The sequence below is a fragment of the Corvus moneduloides genome, chromosome 18 (genome assembly GCF_009650955.1).
Source record: "Corvus moneduloides isolate bCorMon1 chromosome 18, bCorMon1.pri, whole genome shotgun sequence".
Taxonomy (NCBI): Eukaryota; Metazoa; Chordata; class Aves; order Passeriformes; family Corvidae; genus Corvus; species Corvus moneduloides.
In genome coordinates this window covers 6,691,362-6,710,442 of record NC_045493.1, presented here as the reverse complement: position 1 = coordinate 6,710,442, position 19,081 = coordinate 6,691,362, and the positions used below count along the sequence as shown (strand labels likewise).

General features: G+C 38.5%; 1 protein-coding gene across 2 annotated transcripts in view; it reads left to right on the top strand.

Annotated features, from left to right (window-relative positions):
- LOC116453037 (protein HIRA) overlaps positions 1 to 19,081 on the top strand; it is a 32,656-nt gene that overhangs the window by 446 nt on the left and 13,129 nt on the right. For both annotated transcript variants that reach the window (XM_032128061.1, XM_032128060.1), the window contains exons 2-14: positions 6,604 to 6,666; positions 7,420 to 7,530; positions 8,332 to 8,422; positions 8,924 to 9,018; positions 9,850 to 9,945; positions 10,774 to 10,934; positions 11,776 to 11,943; positions 12,472 to 12,585; positions 14,114 to 14,184; positions 16,535 to 16,640; positions 17,202 to 17,423; positions 18,036 to 18,121; positions 18,577 to 18,771. In XM_032128061.1, the coding sequence (XP_031983952.1) occupies positions 6,604 to 6,666; positions 7,420 to 7,530; positions 8,332 to 8,422; positions 8,924 to 9,018; positions 9,850 to 9,945; positions 10,774 to 10,934; positions 11,776 to 11,943; positions 12,472 to 12,585; positions 14,114 to 14,184; positions 16,535 to 16,640; positions 17,202 to 17,423; positions 18,036 to 18,121; positions 18,577 to 18,771 (1,579 nt within the window). The remainder of the gene's footprint in view (positions 1 to 6,603; positions 6,667 to 7,419; positions 7,531 to 8,331; positions 8,423 to 8,923; positions 9,019 to 9,849; positions 9,946 to 10,773; positions 10,935 to 11,775; positions 11,944 to 12,471; positions 12,586 to 14,113; positions 14,185 to 16,534; positions 16,641 to 17,201; positions 17,424 to 18,035; positions 18,122 to 18,576; positions 18,772 to 19,081) is intronic.

Below are 19,081 nucleotides of genomic sequence, written 5' to 3'. Positions count from 1 at the left end.
AGCTCGTCCCCAGGAGGTGGCTGGAGGGGGCCGTGGCGCCGCAGCCCCTGGGACCCGTCTCGCCTGGCACAGCGTGTTCGCTGGGCACAGCCGCGCCCGGGCTCTGCAGGGAGGGCTGCAGAGTCTGAATGAACGCTGAGCTGCTTCCGCCGGCCAGGCACGGCCCCTGGGCCGCTTCGTGCTTGAGAAAGTGCGGAGGGATAGTTTGAATGGAGTATAGCCCGTGCAGGAGAGAGAAGGGAGTTTTGTGGAGAGGTCGAGGTGCCTCTCGGGATGAGTGTCGAGGGATGAGTGTCCAGGTGCCCCTCGGGATGAGTGGGTGTCCAGTGCACTGCACTGACCACACGGGTCTCACGTTGCTGAGGCAAGTACAGTATTAAGTCCCCCAATGCACTAAGCTGTGTTATCATTCTCCGTGAAGGGAAAAGTTTCTTCCAATAGTTCTCTCAAAACAACGCCCTGAGTTTATATATTATCCCACCTGTCAGTCCTCTGGTGATGTTGAGGAGATGTGTGAGCTAAAACAGTTTAGAGTGAAGAAGAAGGCTCTGTACTTTCCTTGTGTGGCAAATACAGGACAGCATCAGTGTTTATGTAGTATTTACATTACTTAGGATGAATTTCCAGATTAATACCTGTACTGTTCCTGGTGAAACAGTGAGAAGAAATCTAATATGAAGATCTCACTTTTGTTTATGCAAGTTTTGCCCTCAGATTCATGGGTAGAGCTTTATTTCAACTGCAAATTTTATACTCTGTCAATGTATAAATGTCATTAGCTGGGCTCGTGTAGCTGATTGGTATCTAGAATAAAACTAAGGTGGAGACCAGCTTATTCAAGCTGGAAAAGTGTGCTTTGAGTTAAAACCCCCAGGTACAACTTTACAGCTGCCTTTCTGCATGTGTTGTGTTCTTTGTGTTCATGCTGCAGATTTTGACAACAGTAACTTAAGCCTCGAGTTGCCATTCGTGTGTGTGTTTACTTGGCCTGCTCTCCAGGGACTCTATAGGCAGCAGGTGGACTCAACTTTGTAACCAGAGGTTGTAGTGAACTGAAGAAATGTGGAAGTGCTTTATTTGAGATGTTTTTTACATTTCTGCTTGGTTACTCTAAACAAATGTAGCATTTACATCTTAATCTCTGTGGTCAGACTGTCCTGTGCCTCTGTGTATCTTCAGTGGGGGCACAGGAGCAGCTGAATAAAAACTTTCAGCCCAAGTCCTTGCAGATCACAAGAGATTAGATCTGTAACTTCTTTCCTTATTTCTTTAATGGATGCACCTTTTGATATGGGTATGCATTTGAAATCTGTAGCAATTTAGAACACATCCAACCACTGCAGAACATAGGCTTCAGCCAAGCAGGGCTTCATTTATAGAGCACTGTGATACTTTGCCTGGTGGATAATGCACTATGCAGGACCTTGATAGTCCTGAATTTTACTCCTATTTCTGCCACTGACCTTTCGGGATGAGTTTGGCCAAGACACTTTGTCACAATTTCTCCACCTGTAGACGTTCACCACCAGCTCCCTTTGTGAGATGCTGTCAGGGCTGCAGAGGTATGCAGGACTGTGTGACAGTCACACATTCCTGTCCGTGGGGCAGGGAGTGCAGGATAAAAACTGGTGAGTTTAGTCAGCCCCTTCTAACGTACCCAGGTTCCGGATCCTCCAGGCATCGCTGCATGTGAGGAGTCTCTGTCACTCCCAATTTCTTGGCTCTGAAACCTCTCCAGAAACAGGGTGAAGAGAATTTACACTGTGTGCTGGATACTCTGATAGTTCTTATTCCTTTGATTTCTGCACGGGTACAGGGGGCTGCCTCACTGTTCTTATTTGTGAGTGAGTCCTGATAGCAGGGCTGGCTCTTCCACACACCAGATCCAGGGCTGTCATTGCAGTCTTTTCCTCTTCCCACTCAGTTTTGGGATTTTTGTTTTACTGAGTGGACTAGAATGATGCTTACAGTCATTCAGGAGATAATAGACACTAGAAGTTAGTGTTGTTGCCAGGTAATCCAGCACACCTGGGAATTGCATGCTGCACAGCCGAGATGCTGCATGCTTACAGTAAAAGCACTTCAGCACATTTTGGCTCTACAGGTTTTTGCCTTGGAGTTCTTAACGTCACTTTTTCTGAGTGCTTATTGGAATTATCTCTTGCTCAGATGCATTTTCTATAAGCTTTTCACGCACTTAATGTGGGTTTATTAGATTTTGAATGAAATTCTCATTATTGTTGTGTTCTTCTCTTCCACGTGTCTTTGACTTAGAGCAAGGAAGAATATTTAAAAGTGCAATCTAATGATGGTCTAATGACTGTAAGAAACAAGTGATGTGATTGGCTTCTCCTTCCCAGTGTTTCATTCAGTACCTCTATACAGATGCATCATGATCCAGCTGTTGCCTGTACATATTCAGCACACAGGGTTTTGAGAGCCCAGGTGCTTAAAGACAACTTATGCAGGCAAACACTGATCCCTGTGGGAAAGGAAGTCCCTTGCTGTTCCAAGAAACCCTTGCAAGCCCCAAGGTGCTGTTCATGTATAACAGCTTGTGGAAACTGGAGCCTGCTGTTGTTTAAATATAGGTATGGAGTTTATCTCTCCAAGCTGTAATGGTGGAATGTAAATATTTGAATTGATTTGTGAGTCACGTTGAATGTTACATATTAGATGGGCTGGAAGCAAATTCAGTAGAAACTCATTCATTTTGAGGTAGAAATTCACCTGAAACTGTTTTTATATTTCATTGATTATTGTATAAACAACAAACAAAAATGGTGCAATATTTAAAATTACTTTTATTCTTCGCTGGTGGATTTTTTTTAAAGATGGGACCTTCTCCTTGAGTTTCAATTATCTTACTTGGATCTTTTTGTTCCAAGCTTATTTCATTATCAGTATTTCTTTAAGTACATTATGTGTATTTGGGTACTTTAAACAAATGAGCCCACAGGACATCTGGTATATCATAAGGTGTTCTGTTTTTAATGAACCTGGTCTGCCTCCTCCTGCAATGTGATGCTGGGAGCTTCAATAATTTAAGCTTATCTTTTTTTAGAAATTATTGGAAGAGGTCAGAATGTCTTAAAACACACTGTGTAAGATTTTAGTGTTACTGCTTAAATATCACATTTTGTTTTGATGCATCATTACTGTTAGAAAACTCAACACATCTCCAATTAGGAGCAGGGGAAAGCTTCAGTCACTTTGAAGCAGGGACCTTGTGCCTTTTGGCTTGTTTCAACAGGCTCTAACAACATAATCTGATAAAGACATGAACTCGGGGAAGAAGGTGATTGCTATCAAATAATGGCTTCTTCATTATTTTGAGAAATTGAAGGAAGTGAAGAAAAATCCAGTATCTGTACTCAATTTATAAACCACAAGTAGTATGGAACAAGTCTTATAGCTTTAACCTGTTACAGTTATCCAACACTGTAAATGGCATTCTCTTGATAATGGTACCCTGGAGGAAAGAGCAGCCTGGCAATGACTTTGTCATGCTGAGTTTCTGTCCTGTGATCACCTCATCTGTTCTTTTCTTTTCTTTTTTTTTTTAGTAATTGGACATTGCGTACTGGGTAGATCATTGTGTATGATTAGTTACCTGTGGAATCAGATCCCTTCCTGGATCACAGTTGAGCCGTGTAGGAAACTTTGTTTTCCAGGGCTTCATTTATTACTGCTGCCTTTCCTGGGTGCAAAGTCCATACCTTCTTTAAACTTCACATCTAAAATAATGCCCTGTGACCTGACAACTTCCACTGAGGTTTGAGTTTTTAGGATTATAATAATTTATGAAAGTATCTGCTCAGTGCTTATTTGATTGAACCCCAAATTTATGCTAGGAAAAACCTAACAATAAAATGTTATCGTGCTGTGTAAATATATGGATAGTTTGTGTTTGAACACATGGTCTTCAATGCCAGTTCCCATTTATGCTGTAAAATAGAGGAGAACTGAAAGTGGTTTGGAGTGACCAGAATGATCAGAAGTGTGAGACAGCTTTTGTACAAGGAACAGCTGAGTAGACTGGGACTCTTTGGGCAAAGGAGTGGGATCGTTGGGCTGAACACAGTTGTGAGAGGCAGAAGAGGGATGAGTGTTGAGTGATTTTAATTCACTGCCCTTCTGTACAAGAATAAATTGCTTTAAAGTAACAAACAGCTGGTGCAGATCCATGGAGTAGGAGGTTTCTCAGAGTCCATGGCTGAGCAGTGGATCTGTTTGTGTAGGGGCTGTTGATGGTAATTATGGATCTGAGAAATGGCTGCTTGAATTTGTAGAAGAAAGTCCATTGAGGGCCCCTCATTCAAGAAGTCAGAATTGTAATTTCTTTGGAGTTGGAAGAAGCATTGTGTGCTTACCATTGTACAGATCCCTAGGGGCTTATCTAATGCTGATTTCTGAACACACAGTACTGGGCTTGGTGGACATTTTCCTTGGTGTGGCTAATTTTAAGCTTTTATGATGAATTTCTAGCTAAGTTACCTCTGGCTTTCTAAGCAAAGTAATTTGCTGAGTTTCTTCAATCCCACATGTGGATTTGTGAAAAATCTTTGCCCAGGAGAAGGGAGAGAGCTGATGTTACTGCTCCTGTAGAGTTGTGCTCTTAAGATAAGGCAGCAATTGAAGAGGCTGTGGTAGTTTTAAACATGTAGTAAAGGAAATGAAAATTATATCATGTCAGTAATTTCTGCAAAGCAATGGGTGCAATGACAATTTTTTGGAATGTGTAGCATATCTGCTTTGCCTGAATAGTAATGGTAGACGTTGCTAGGTTGCTGTTCTTTCTGATTTGCTGGGAAAGTTTTCTCTTGGTGTGAATGATACAGAGGCAAAATGAGCCAGGTTATTAGAATTTAAAGGTCTTTGACAGCTGGTTTCCTACTCTCCCCTACACATTCTAATGGCAAATACCAGAGTATATGAGCTCTTCTTGCCCAAGACTTCATGCAGATTGAAAAGGTCACCTCTTCCACCTCTAAGGTCCCCAGAACAGCCTTTTCAGTAAGTGTCAGTGGGCTCAACTACTTCAAATGATGCTCTGGTTTAATTTAAGGGAACTTTCACATTTTGAAAAGGGTAAAGTAAATGTTTGTTTCTTGCTTGTGCTTTTCTAAATATTCAGCTTAGCCCTGAATGTTGCATTTGAGTTGTTAGAATAGAGAGAATCAGGCACAACAAGCTGAAGAAAAGCCACAGCTCATGTGTGTCTCAGCTCATGTGTTCTGTGCGGTCTGAAGGACTTGGAAGGAATGTAAGTTGAGTGCCATCTTTCTGTGCTTAAGGTCTTTGCTTGGCTGCTTGCAAAAATTTTAAGGGAAATCACATGTCAGAGTTGCAATATAAATCCAAATAAAACAAACCTTAAAACAAGTCAACATAAAGGATACAAAAGTCAAAATGAAGCTGAATGTATATCCCTCAAAAAGTAAGAAATAGTGGGTATTTGGATGAGGATTTTATTAGAAGTTTAGTGTCAAGGATTTCAGTTGCTACAGTTGGACATAAAACTTGCTGTTGGATAAAATCCCCAGGTTTTATAATTTATGTCTTAACATTTCATGAAGATACAGTGCAAGATTGACACACATGGGAAATTTATCAACTAATCTTGGTGTGTGGGTACTGGTACTTTTGGCTGTTTGATAAATTGCCTTATTTTATATATGGCATATATGTGATCTTGCAGAGGCACTCCAGTTTGAAAGGGTTGGAAGTGCTGCCAGAAATTCTTTGGATGTGGAAATCGCATGCGTGTTCTTTCAGATAATCCTTAGTGGTAGCTCTTTGAGCATCATTGAAAGGCAGGAAGCTTATTGCTCCCCTCTTCCTTTTCCTCCTGCAAAGGTCAAAACAACTGTGAACATATAGAGAGCGTATATGAGCCAGTGGTTGGAGCGGAACAGGTTGGAAGTGAGGGATTTTTGGTTTCCAAAGCTGTTCCTCAACTATGTTAGTTATTTGTTACAGAGTTTACATTCTAGTAATGTTATTAACTTTCTTCTGAAAGATGTAGCATGTGGAGAATTGAAGGATTTAAGAGTAATTCTATTGTTGGTTAGTCCTCCTCTTTCTATATGGAAGCCATAAAATTGAAGCTAAAAATATTTGGGTAGAAGAGTTTCATTATCAGAATTTAAATTTGAGACGGGTAATTGTGTGACCAACAGATGCAGCCTGAGACTTGGGGAGGGTTTTAAAAAAACAAAAACAGAAACCAAAAGAAGACTTGCTTCAGGTTGTCAGCTAATGAACTGGAGAAACCTGGAAGAAATTCCATACTCAAATACAGTTTTGCCTTGTTGGCACTTGCTTTGTGGTATTACTTTGCTTTGAGGTATTTGGCATATCCTGCTGGATTAAGTGTCCTTGGTTATTGCTGGTTTTTGTGGCATGATAACTTCCATATAGGCTTTTAATAGGCTGCCATTTCTGTCAGCAAGCTGCTCTCAACCCTTGTAGTCAGCTGTAATTCTTACAACTCGAGCCTTTAGAAGAAGAAAGTCACTTGCCAGCCAAGGTTGTGGCATTTACTGCATTCTCTTGACTGTAAAACAATTCACTGTATGGCTGCTTGTTCTCTAATTCCAGGAAAGCCAATATTTTCAGTGGACATTCACCCAGATGGGACCAAGTTTGCAACAGGAGGACAAGGTAAGTCTGTGTACTGATAGAAGGCAGAATTTTGGGCTATAATAATAATAATTATTATTATATTGTGCCTTCACGGCACTTGAATTGACCCTTTTAAAAAGACATCACTTTTATCTCTAAGAAACAGTTAATTGTGTAAGCTATTAAAATATACTACGAAGTGCTGCTGTTCCTGCAGAAGGCAGGGTTATGTGTTCTGATGTCCTCATCCTCTTGGACGTCATTGAAATAGTTGCTGCTATCAGGGATTGAGTCGCGGTCATATGGGCCAAATTTCTTTTTAATTTGAAGAGGAACTGGATGTGCAGTTGGGCTTTTTCAATTGCTAAATAGTACAGCTATTAGGACAGAAAAATCCAATTATACAAATAGAATAGCTTAAGAAATATATGCAAAAATATTATTTGGTTCACAATAGTGAATAATTTTATGTTGGCTACAGTAATTGCAATTTAGTATTTGAATATATCTTTTCTCTTTTAAAATATATTTTTATTACAAGTAGTTGTCCTTGTAGTTGGTATCAGTTATGTACAGTACGACTTTTGAACAAGGCTGTATAAAATTGTTTTTAATAGCTTCAAGAAAAATAAAGCACTTCTGAATTGGTATAATTATATCAAAGCAGCATCTGTATTCAAATGTTTCCAAAGTCCCCGCTGCCTGCATTTTCACATCTGTTCTGGAACTGAGATTAATTTGAAAAACGTTTTTGCATTTATTTAGAAGGGGGGGCTTTTTGTTCTCTTCCAGGTCAGGATTCTGGCAAAGTTGTGATCTGGAATATGGCTCCTGTCCTGAAAGAGGAAGATGAAAAGAATGAAAATATTCCCAAGATGCTTTGTCAGATGGACAATCATTTAGGTAACAAAGTTGGCTGGTTGGGTTTTTTTGGTACTGACTATTGGTAATTTGCCAAAGCTTAAGACTTACATCTCTGTAATTGTAAAAATCATGCCTGTCCAGTGGTGAAGAATCAATAAAATACAGCAGAGTAGTCTCATACTTTGGCTGTACACTTTTCAAGACATCCAGCAGAAAATGTTGTTAAAATGTGAGGAAATGTGCAGAGGGCTATAGATACTTCTGGAAATCTCCTCCCTATAAACTTTTTTCAGCTGTGGCCATAATGTATTTGATAATACACATTCAGAGAAACTGGAGAGCTCTGAAGGAAAGGACAGGAGAAGAAATAAGTGTAAAAGATATATCATATGAAGTATATTGGTTATAGTTATAAATTACTACACTTATTACATTATAAATCATTACATTTGGAATTAATATGGTCACCTGACAAGCTGTCCCTTCTTTCTTCAAAATATACCTTTCCTTCTTTGCCCTCTTAATCCCACTTTATTTACCAGAATAAGTTTCCTTCATTAGAGGAATATTAATCTTTCTTCCTTCAAGCCTCTTTTGGTGAAGCTTTTTTAGATAAGGAATAGGGTTTTTTAAGTAAGAAATTCCTCAACTGCTACTGAAAGATAAGTACCAATTCATTTATCTAAAGCAGACAGAGTAACTGCTTTGAGTGGAAAAAGCCCACTTAAATCCTAAATATCTCCTGTCAAGTTTTGCTTATTTCTATTATAAATCCTGTCTGCAGTCCAGAATGACTTACTCACATATTTCATCTTACAGACTTTCTTTTCTACATTTCAGCTTGTGTGAACTGTGTGCGATGGTCAAACAATGGAGTTTACTTGGCTTCAGGGGGAGATGACAAGTTGATTATGGTGTGGAAACGAGCTGCGTAAGCATGTTTCTTCCTTCAGCTTTATATTTCATTTCAAGTAGGTTTCTCTGTGACATCTTAATGCTTCCTCCCTGTGCTGGCCTTTGGTAAGCTCAGTGCTCCACCTGGTGTGTAAGGAGCCAGAAGCTGTGACACCAAAGCACTGGTGGTGGTGATGTGGCCTCCTGTCCTTTGGGCTGGAGTGTGTCTGCCTGGGCAGTCTCTCTCCTCTGGAGGAGCTGAGACATTTTCTTCTGTCCTTGAAGAAAGCTTCCTGGTGAGATTTGAAGAGTCACCTTAAATGTTACCATTTTATGCTATCTATAGAAATTGTACATTTTATTGAAGTGAATTTTTTAATAACAGGAATTACTCTCTCTAAAAAACTGCATTTTTTTTCTTCTGTATTGTAGGAATAACTGACCATAAAATATAAGTGTACTGTGCAGCTGATTTTCTTTAAAAAGAAAGTGAAGAGCTTGTGGTGATTCTTTTTATAACTGTTTATATTTTAATTAGGTACATTGGACCTAGCACTGTGTTTGGTTCTAGTAGCAAACTTACTAATGTTGAGCAGTGGAGGTGTGTGTCGATTCTCAGAAGCCATTCAGGGGGTAAGTTTAAAGGTGTTGAATGAACATAATTTGCATGTATTTGGAAAAAAAATGCTTTTAGGTATCATGTTTTCTTGTTTGAAATACATATATTTGGTGGCAAGTCAGTAATTAATATTAAGAGCAACAATGAAAATTTAAAAATATATAATTTTTAATGAAATACAATTTTCATACAAGTAACTTCTGGCAAGTATGTAGGAGAAAAATTAACAACTAAGGAACTTATATTTTACTATTTTCTAGCTTAAAAATGAATCTGAAGGAAGTTAAACTGTATTTTTGATTAAATAAATGTTCACACTAGTAGTGAATAGTCTGATTGGCAAAAGACCAAGTTTTTGTAAACTAAAGAATATAAATGTTGATTTAGAAGAAAAATAACTAAAGAGCAATACAAAAGTTGAATAAACAAGTAATTTCAAATGCATTTTGTGTCTGCTGACATGAGCTATGATTAAAATCAAGATGGAAATCACTTTGTTCCAACACACGTGGAGTGATCAAAGTGAGTGCACTGTAATAGTTTCTGTTACTTTTTCATTCTAAACAAGGCAAAGTTCTTTGTGCAGCTGTTAGTACTTCCTACAATCACTAAACATTGCATTCTTTCCCTTTGGGTTATTTCTTTGATCCTCATTGAACACTGGAAGTTGCGGAGTCTCACTCCCAATGAATGTTGCTATGTTCTTTCTTACCTTCCACTTTAGTGAGGTGATAATAATTTCTCTGTGATAGCAAAATATTGCCACACAAGTTCTTTGTAAAAAGACCTTTTGACTTTCTGATTACCATCAGTCTCTTAAATGGAAACTGCTTCTTCCCAAACAGATGTGATGGATGTAGCGTGGTCTCCACATGATGCCTGGCTGGCATCCTGTAGTGTTGATAACACTGTTGTCATCTGGAATGCTGTCAAATTCCCAGGTGAGAGCTTTTAAGATGTGCCAGTATGTAAAGCTTTGTGACAAACTCTTCCCTCCTTGGGTGTATTTCACTGACTCTTCAAATCTCTAGGTGGGAATGGGTTGTCTGTCTTTTGAGGTGAAACACCTGCAGTCTGGCGGGTCAGTCTTCCTTTCAGGTTTGGGTGGCAATGAGCAGTGGATTCCACACTGCTGCAGACAGCAGCAGCATTCGGGTTGTGCTGCTGCTTTTATGTGAAAGTCACGAATGCATGTGTTTTATTTACATGCCATTTATTTTAAGCCTGCTTCCAATACTTACACCAGAGTCTTTAGACTTTGAAGCTAATTGTGCACCCTCTCAGCCTCCCCTCCCACAGTCTGATAAGCAAGAGTGTGACTGAAAGTAGGTTACCAGGTCTGCCAACCTTGTGTGTCTGTTGAGTCACAACTTTGACTTGGTTCACACTTGCTGCACAAAGCTGAATTAGTTGTGATAATCTTTGGGTGTGGAGGAAAGGGTGAATGTTTAACTGAAATTCCAGTTCAAGTGCTGCTTTTCACAGCTTCAAAGTGCTACTCTGAAGTGCTGGGACTCTGCTGCTCTTCCTGCTCTGATCTATGTCTTCTAAAGAGTTTTGCACTCCTTAATCTGGCCAGAGTTCTCTTTACCACTTTTTTATATCAGTTTTTTCTTAAGTACAGGTTCCAATTTGGTTGATATGTTGTTTCTACAGTAAAGGAGGTTATACTTAATATACTGTTTCAAAAAGATCGTCAATTTTCTCAACACTCTGTCCTAAAGGAGACAGCAGTAACTACTCTCTGTTCTCAATTTTTGTGTGCACAGAAATTCTTGCCACTTTGAAGGGTCATTCAGGCCTGGTGAAAGGGCTGACCTGGGATCCTGTTGGAAAATACATTGCCTCTCAGGCTGATGATCGAAGTTTAAAGGTGTGGCGGACCATGGACTGGCAGCTGGAAACCAGCATCACAAAACCATTTGATGAGGTACTTCAGAATGTCTGACTATTCAAAGTGAATTCCCTTAGAATGAGTGAAAACTAGAAGAGTAACTCTGATTCTGTGCAAACATTAATTAATTGAACAGTGCTGAATCAAATTAAGCTTTCAGATAGCAGCTTCAAAAGAGGGGAAAAAAGGAATTACTTTCTCATACAAAATGTCATTGACTAGAGACTCTTACTGCTGTTGGTTATTGTGGATGCCTAAGGTTTACATGTGTTATGTAAACAATTAAGTAAACTTCTGGAAATGTAGGGGTTATCCTGGGGAAGTATTGGCACACTGATTACAATAGTCTGGCATTCTTCCCTACGGATCTTCTATTGGCCACTGTCAGAAATGAGGTAAGAACTTAGGAGGGATCTTCGGTCTGGCATCATAGGGCTGTTATGTGATGACTTTGATCAAGAGATCAAGCTTCTGGGGACAGAAGCTGGTGCTTGGTGACTATGGTATTGTGATTAGTGCAATTACTCTTTGTAGTAGACCTGATCTGCTTCAATTCACATGTGAGCTGGTGTTGCAGCCCTGTCACTATGACTGTGATAAATACTGAGGAAACAGTATCCAAAAGATGTAACATTTGTGTTTCTTTTCAAAAAGTACTCTGAGTTCCATTTCCCCACCTCTTAATACGGCTTCTTAAGTTACACTACATCACCTGTGTAAATATGACCAAGTGCTGAGAGTTGTGAGGTCATTCTTTTATATTCACAAGAAACTTACTTTGTAATCATATTCTCTAAATCTGAAATTTCAATAGTTTGCATTTAAAACCCTATGTTTGCCAAACACTTTTAAAGCTCTAGTGTGTTTCTTTTGTCAGTGTGGAGGGACAACTCATGTGTTGCGCCTTAGCTGGTCGCCTGATGGTCATTATCTCGTTTCTGCTCATGCCATGAATAATTCTGGACCCACTGCTCAGATCATTGAGAGGGATGGATGGAAAACCAACATGGATTTTGTAGGGCATCGGAAGGCAGTTACAGTAGTGGTGAGTGAGTGATAGTAATTTATCCCTGAAGTTAAAACTTGCATGTGCTTTGCGATAATTTTATGTGTAAATGGGACAAGAGGTGAAGATGGGTGTCAAGATTAGTAAAGCAAATGCATAGTGGTGATTTAAAAATTTCAACTTTGCATGTTGGAAGCAATCAGGTTGCTCTTGTGATAAGAGAGCTGCGTGTAGATGAACAAGACAAGGGAGAATACAGGAGCATGTTAGGAATGTCAAACATCAGCTTTGTTGGCTGTTCAGTGACTTGATTAAAATGATTTAGGTTTCTAGTGGATTTCTGATCCCTAGTAAAATTAATATTGTTTGCCTTTCCTGTTAAGGCATTCAGAAAGCCCCTTAAGAAAACCTCTGCAGCTTTTGTCAGTGCTCTTATAGAGTCTGGTTCGGGACTTTATTTCTGTGAAATGTTGCTTTTTCACTCTTAAGTGGAAAATTTGCTTTTAAAGCAGATCTCCTGCTAAAATGTAATTACTGTGATAAAATTTGAGCATCTCATTTGTTCAGAAATTCAACCCAAAAATCTTCAAAAAGAAACAAAAGAATGGGAGCTCCACCAAGTCAAGTTGTCCCTACTGCTGTTGTGCTGTTGGTAGTAAAGATCGATCTCTTTCTGTCTGGGTAAGTGGTTTCTTTCCTGCCTTTGAACTAATGTGGTCATTGGATAGCTTGGGGGTTTAGCACAAAGGTCACGTGTACAGCATTAGGTCTTACATTTAGTTTTATGTTTAGGTTTTTTTTGGCTCTGTTGTTACAGGTTTAGCTGGGGGGGAAGGAAGTGGATTGGTATTAGTTCATTTCTCTAAAGGCAAGAGCAGTTAGAACCCAGTGGCAGAGTGTCTGCCCTGATAGTGGGGAGAAGCTGTTACAGGATAAAACATGTTACCACAGTTAATAAATGCAACCTTATTTTCTTCCTTTTACTTGTCTTTTGTCTTTGTAAAGGAAAGGGATATGAAAATGAATGAGCTTTTTAAGTATTCTTTCAAATTTTTGATATCTAGTTTGGGTTTTACTTTAAAATCTACACTAAAATTTTTATTCTGGCTAGAGAATATTCTGGCTACTAGAGAGGAGTAGCTATTTTCACATTTTTAAATGCAACTGGAAAATACAGGGAATCAATTTAACTGATTTGTAAAGCTTTGTGATGAGAACTTGTGCTAGAACACACCAGTTGCTAACTGTAATCTACTATTTATAGATTCCAGTGTGATATTTATCCATCAATCTCTGGATGCATAACTAAATCTGTTTCTGGTAATGGCTACCAGTGCATACCCATATCAAAGTATCACTCAGTATGTTTTACTTTCTATTTATACTATGAAGATTTCATTTGGAGTGGCTGTTAAGGTTACAGAAGGTAGTACAGAGATGCAAAGTTATAGGTTGCCTTTGCCCTGAGGAGCTTAATAAACACATATAGAGCACAGGCCTATGGAAGCATAAATAACTACTGAAGGTGACAGTGACACTGCATCTGTGAGCATAAAACTTCCTTGACCGTATCAACTTCTGCTTCCTTTCAGTTATACTATACACTAGAGATACTAAATCCGTTGGTTTGACATTAAAGAGCTTAGAATGTCTGATTTAGAGCAGATTATTGCGAGTTTTCATATTCAGCTCTTTATTACTAAGCTGATTCTTAAGTGCAGAGGAATTCTCTTTAAGAGTAATTGTGAGTCAAATTCCCTTTGCTCTTGATATGTTTCACTTTCTTAGACAAGTAGTCCGAGTGAGGACATGGAAACCTAATCTATTTTCTGTCTTCATGTGCTGGCAGTTTGCAACATCCTTATCTCAGTACAGCTTAGAATAGAAGCTGTCTTTTGCATCTGTGGAATTGCTTTTGGAGCAGCAGAGAGTGTTTTATGACTGTAGTGTAAAGGCAAAGTTGATTAAGAAATTCAGTCTGTGTTTCAGAACAGAGAGTTGAATGTCAGCTATTCTTCTCCAGAGCTTTTCTGTCCCAGCAGTGGAACGGGTGACTTGGTGCCTCAGATGCACCACCAGCCATGCAGCTGTTTCCTGGCCAGATCTTGTTTGGTGCATATTGTGAGGCTCTGGGAGAGTGTTAATGTGATACTATCCATGGTAGTGTAAAACTTCTACATTTCTAAGTGTTGTTTCTTGTTTTCTTAAGCTCACATGTCTGAAACGACCCTTAGTTGTCATACATGAACTGTTTGACAAGTCAATCATGGACATCTCCTGGTAAGTTGATTTCTGCTGTTTGTTATGGAAGCCAAAGCATTGCTATCAGCTTTAGGTGTACATATTAGCTGGAAATGCCTCAAAACAGTACAAATTGTGGCTGTTGGAACACAAGTAATTGGTTGCTGAAGGTTTTGTTTCTACTGCAACATCTTTGGTGTAATATTACCAACTAGCACATGGTCACTTGAGATTATTAACTGAACAAAAAGTAATGTATTTAGAACATGATACAGTAAAATAGCTGTGGAATGAGTTCCTACTTATGTTAGAGTTACCATTCTCTGACATTTTTTCATAGAGCGTATGTTTTGTAACATGACTTGGTGAACTTGGTTAACTTGTTGAGTTTCGTGTGTGTTACATCTAATGAAAAGCTGGTTAGACAATCCACTTTCTCAGCAGTCTACTGTCCCTAGTCTTGTTTTCCTCTTTCTGCAGTGAGTGGTACTCTATTCTCCTGCTTTCTTCCTAAGGCCTGGTCACAAAAATGCAGAAGTTAAAAATAGTTTTAAATTAACTGCAAGACTTAACTAATAAGAGAAAAATAACTGTGATACCACTCACCAAATGGTATAAAAAATTGTCTTCATCTATACATCAGGTGATTCAGAGACTTAAGGGTTATGTACAAGAAAAAGATCAGTATTTTTTATATGTTAGGCACACAGTTATTACATAGGTTGTCTTAATTCTATCGCTTCCTCACTTCTGAAATTCTCCCTTAATAGTTACAACAAAATCTTGGTGTATTTATACTGTGAATTTTCAAGCTTACAATTGTGTAACTTCCTGGTTTCTATGTGCCATGTGGATTTTGCCATGAAGCTCAGTGAACCACAATAAAAAGTTTTCCAAACCAAAACATTTTTCTTCCATCAACAGATTCAGGCTAGAAAGCCAGCAAGTGGAATATTTAATGAGAAGTACTGCTATTGTTATAATACAATAGCTTTGAATTATTTTGTTTTCCTCTAGTGTTTTTTATTTCTCCATCTGCAATTTGCACATTTTTCATGGCATGAAGTCATTTGGAGTAATAGCTGGTTAACATTTTGCAGTTTCTGAGGAAATGGTCTTGTGGGATACTTGAAAGACAAAGGATCATCAGGCAGCTTGATATTTTATATCCCGTTTACAAATTGAAACGGATGGCTAAAATGTCTATAATATGGAGTGTTCCCAGAAACGTGCTCCATTCTGAAAACAGACTGAGTAAATTCAGAGAAACCTAGTACTATTATATTATATATTATATATATATCTCTGTATAATTTCTGGTTTAGAATTTTAGACTTGGATCCATCAACATAATATCTGCGAATGATTATGCTTTTATGGAACAATTGCTTGGATTCAGAGGTCAATAGGAGCTCAGCAATTTTCGCTGCTAAGCAAGCAGAAAACTCTCAACATGATTTTACTGTTCTGTAACTTGGAGTACTGTCGGTGTACCTTATGGTGCACCTTCATGGTGCTGAGGCTGATTTCTCTGGATGTGGTGCTATCAGGGCACCAGCCACCACAAAAATAGGGCTTTCCAAATGCCTATAGCCATGGTACATGTAATAGTTTTTTAATAACTTGGTTAGGACTTTGGAATTCTGCCAGCTTTCCTTTCCTCTTCCCTTCTGTGTAACAATTAAATTGTAAGCCACTATGTTGCTGTCTCTGTGAGCTCTGTACTTGGAAGTGTCTGGGATTCAGTGTCAAAATTCATCAAGTATTTTTTCAAATGTGCAACAATAGGTTATATATGCAAGATTGTAATTCTATTAAGACTAGAATGTATAGTTTCTCCTCTCTGTCTTTGCTAAGGAAACCTTTTGAGACCTCCAGAAGAGGGTTACTACATATCCTCACATATAATCACATGTGCAGTTTGCTTAAAAACCCAAATAATGAACAATAACAAAAGCAAACCTATGTTCTTGCCCAGTACCAAGATTTTTGGACTGCTTGTCAACTGAGGGCCCCTTTCTTCACCCACTTCCATTAGCACAAAAATTTTGTTCATCTGTTGAAGGAAATACATTTATAATTTTCTCTCACTGTTCATTGTGAACACTATTCTGGTTTACCCCTTCAGGAAAGTTTTCATGGTGCTGCTCATGCCATGGGCAAGTGTATTGTCCCAATGCCACTGTCCTTGTGCAGTCTGCAAAGGAGCATTGGCACAGGGACTCTGCTGCTGTCATCCTGTCTCCTCACTGTCCCACTTCTTTGGTTCCATCAGTTATTGCTGTGATAATAAATCTTAAGCTGAGATTTTTATTGAACAATCCATCGTATTGCTACTTTGCATGAATGAGAGAGATGAAAAACAAAGTTGGACCTTTATTTCCTTCAGGACCCTTAATGGACTTGGTATCCTGGTGTGTTCCATGGATGGATCAGTGGCATTTTTGGACTTTTCCCAGGATGAACTTGGGGATCCACTCAGTGAGGAGGAAAAGGTACAGTAAGCACTCAGGGAACCTGTGATCATATTTCAGGGATGTATTGATTCAATTAAAATATTGGCCTATTTATAGAAGTATATAGTAACTGATTTCCATATTACAGAAAATGTGGTCTTGTCTGCTTTACAAATCATTAAAAAAGAGTAGTCAAGAAATGAATTTGTGGTATTAGTTTCTGTTCTGGAAAGAAAGAATTTGGAAAACATCCACTTGCTTACACATCATTATACATGTGAAGTAATTATTTGGCCAAGGCAACAAGAAGTGGGTGCTTCAAAACACTATAAAATTACTCTTTCACTTGCCTATATGCAAGTCTTTTAAAACTAATTGCTCTTGGCTGTTTTTCCTCATTGCTATTAGCAACTAGAGCTTTGAATTTCATTTATTTTACATATTGATTTAGTGTTAGTTGAAAAAAAATCTGGTGTATACATGATACACCAGAGGGCAGCTGCATTTTATGGATTCCATTAGATTTTTGTGATTCCATTGTATTCTAATCAGTGATGTCATGGTAGCACTGGTGGTCATTCACATCTTTAACACCCACAGAGCAACATTCACCAGTCCACCTATGGCAAAAGCCTGGCTATCATGACTGAAGCTCAGTTGTCCACCACCATTATTGAGAATCCAGAGATGCTCAAGTACCAACAGAGACAGCAGCAGCAGGCAGATCAGAAGAACGCATCAATTTGGGAAGGCTCTGGGAATGCCACAGCTCCCAAAGTGGCAAGCATGGTTAATGGGGAGAGCCTGGAGGACATTAGAAAGGTAGGTGCTCTTGGGTACTGTCAAGTACTGAGCCAATAAATACCAAACTGTTAGGAAAGAACCAACTTCTGTGCCCTTATTTACATTGAGTGGCACTTTTCAGCCTGTGTATGGCCCATATGACCAACTTAGTGGGTCATTTACTGGGTCTTGTTGAAAAGTTAAATGCTTTTAAGCAGAAGTAAGGCTACATGGAAACAGGCTTGTGGATGTTTCTGTGATGGGTGCAAAATTCTTGGTGTGCAGAAAGGAAACCAAGAGAAGCTAATGGAAGAGAAGCTGTAGAACTCTGCTTCAGTTTCTCAATGACAGAGGTTGGAAGCATTTTTAAATTCTCTTCTAAACATAGTACACAACTTCTAATTAAAGATTTGATATGCACAATGTTTTAGACTTGATTCTAAAGTGGAGAGCAGATGACATTCTCCACAAATGCCTTTTCTACAGATGGATAGATTGAAAATTGGAAATATGTGTGTTTATGGGAAAAAGTCTTTGCTAACAGATTTTCAATTGAAGCACTTTTTCAAATATACTTATTCTTATCAGTTTGAGGAAAAAAATAGCGTTTTCCATTTGTCAGAAATTATGATAAAATGTATTTCCCAACAGAATCTCTTAAAAAAACAAGTTGAAACACGAACAGCAGATGGTCGGAGAAGGATCACACCTCTCTGCATAGCTCAACTGGACACTGGGTATGTTTGAAAGCAATCTTTAAAATCCTTCTTTACCTTCTTATCTTTTTTTGTTGTTGTTTTTTTCCTGTTCCAAACTTGACTTTTTGTCTTAGAGCATTGCAAAGCACTTATTGGAAATAAGTGTGTATTCTTATGAAATAGAGTTTCAACCTGTGTTCTTTGGCCATAAGGTCTCACTTCTAATAGATCAGGCTAATACTAGTTATTTGCTGTTATAGATGAACAATGCTGTTATGTACTGTTGATTCATATCTATATTAGTACCAGCTTTACTATCCTTTGAAGATGAGAAATTACTCTGAGAAGGTACTGGGGATTTATTTAGGTTGTACATGAGTATCCACATGGGGAAAAAGGAAGAATGGAATAAAAATTCTAGCTAAAAATACTATTTTTCAATTACTTTTAAAGTGTTTTTAAGAAATATATTTGTTGTTCGTCTCTTTGTTTAGGGATTTTTCTACAGCATTTTTCAATAGCATCCCAATATCTGGAACTCTGTCTGGCTCAATGATGTCTTCTCAAAGTAACCAGCAGCTCATGTCACTAGATTCTAACACAGCAAATTCCCTTAATACTTCAAAGCCCTCTGTAGAGCCAACAGCAGCCAGTATAAAACCAACAGATGATGCAGCCAATAAAGATGGGTCAGTATTTGCTGTTTTGTTTTTTACTTACATGAGTCTGTTTAGTTTTTAGTTCTTGTTTATAGTTTTGTAATGAAGAAAATATTAAAGTGGTTTCCTTACTGCAAAACCCCAAGAATCTAACCTTCCTGAAAACATTGAGATTTTATTAGTATTTGGTTACTTTAAATAGTGATAAGTCAGGAATGAATAAATCCATATGCATAGTTCTGGCAGTAAACTTCAGTGCAATGAAGTACACAGCTGATTACTAATGCTTTAACAAAATCACTTACTTATAGGTTGGTGGGTTGCTATTAGTAAACAATAG